General features: G+C 42.4%; 1 protein-coding gene across 1 annotated transcript in view; it reads left to right on the top strand.

Annotated features, from left to right (window-relative positions):
• Positions 1-1,129, top strand: part of LOC101649286 (TERF2 interacting protein) — a 9,564-nt gene extending 8,435 nt beyond the window's left edge. The window contains 1 exon segment of the mRNA XM_045293755.1: positions 1-1,129. This exon segment is cut by the window's left edge and continues 4 nt beyond it. Within this exon segment, the coding sequence (XP_045149690.1) occupies positions 1-333 (333 nt within the window). The 3' untranslated portion in view covers positions 334-1,129.
• Positions 1,130-1,447: the final 318 nt, after the last annotated feature.

The following is a 1,447-nucleotide window of genomic DNA, read 5'->3' on the forward strand; positions in this document are numbered from 1 at the left end:
GAGGAGGACTCTGAAACAATGCCTGATGAGGAAGAAGAAGAAGAAAAAGTTTCTCAGCCAGATGTGGGAGGGGCCATTAAGATCATCCGGCAATTAATGGAAAAATTTAATTTGGATCTGTCGACAATTACCCAGGCCCTCCTTAAAAATAGCGGTGAGCTGGAGGCTACGTCCTCCTTTTTAGAGTCTGGCCAGAGGGCAGATGGCTACCCCATCTGGTCCCGACAAGATGACTTAGATTTACAAAAAGATGATGAGGATACCCGAGAGGCATTGGTTAAAAAATTTGGAGCTCAGAATGTAGCGAGGAGGATTGAATTCCGAAAGAAATAATTGGCAAGATGAGAAAAGGTGTGATAAGTTAAAAATGTGATCATTGAACTTTGATGAGTTTGTTCATGAAATAATACTTGCCTTCTTAACTATTACTGCCATTGTTCCATGAGTCCTCGATTTTATAGCCACGCAGAGTTCAGAGGAAGATAAAAATGAAAGAACTTGGCTATGTTTAGAACTAGTCCAGGTATGTGTCTGTTTTTGAAAAGGAAATTTAAGCCTAGGAGAGTCTGGTCTTCTTGGTAGCAATCCTTTGCTGGAATGGAAGCCTTGCAGTACCGGTGGACAGGAGCTCGTGACAAAGGAGGAAAATTAAAGCGTTAGTCTGGTTTTTTTCTTCATGTGGCTTACATAAGGAACCTCCTATTCCTCGGCAGAAGCTCCTCTAGATTGCGAAAGACTCCACATCAAGAAGTATCAAAAGAATGACAAGATCTTGAGCGGGGGCTCCCCCACACCCTTGTGTCCCTTGGTCCATTCCCCAGTGAGCTCTGATTTCCAGGCCTTTTTGAATATCCTCTGGTGCCTTTGTGGACTGAATATTTGTGGACCCTGTCCCTTGGTGGCTCTTTGAGCCCTTGTCAGTCAGATCTCTAGCATATATTTCTGTAACTCCATTTAATTTTGTTTAAAACGTGCACATACAACATTAGTCTTGAGAACAGGAATATGTCTTTATTGAGAATAGTTTGGTGCTGAGGACTATGTTAGATTAAAAAATGAATTGATTCCTATTTGTTGTGTTGCTTTCATTCATTGAAAATCAAATAAAACTTTGTATTTGTGTCTTCAATAAGTTTTATTTTTGGTACATGTAAAACCATTTATAGATAAAAACCACGAAGGGGTTAACGTTCTGTGCTGTTGCTAATTAGCACTGATCAAGTGGTTCCATCTGAGAACCAGTAGACCAGTAAAAATTCGAGTTCCTCTGGATAGAGCACAGAGAAGATCCGGCTCAGGGACTGAAACCAACTGGAACCAGCAGATGAGGAACACTGCCAGTGTGCCACCCACGTCCCCGGGGCACTCAGCATTTCAGCACATGCCACCAAGAGAGTCCTGTTCCAAGCACCGGCTTGAGGAGCTTTCTCTGCTTGAAATGCTAGAG

This window comes from Echinops telfairi, unplaced genomic scaffold (assembly GCF_000313985.2).
Source record: "Echinops telfairi isolate 266 unplaced genomic scaffold, ASM31398v2 ScPeMD7_2291;HRSCAF=2852, whole genome shotgun sequence".
Lineage (NCBI taxonomy): Eukaryota > Metazoa > Chordata > Mammalia > Afrosoricida > Tenrecidae > Echinops > Echinops telfairi.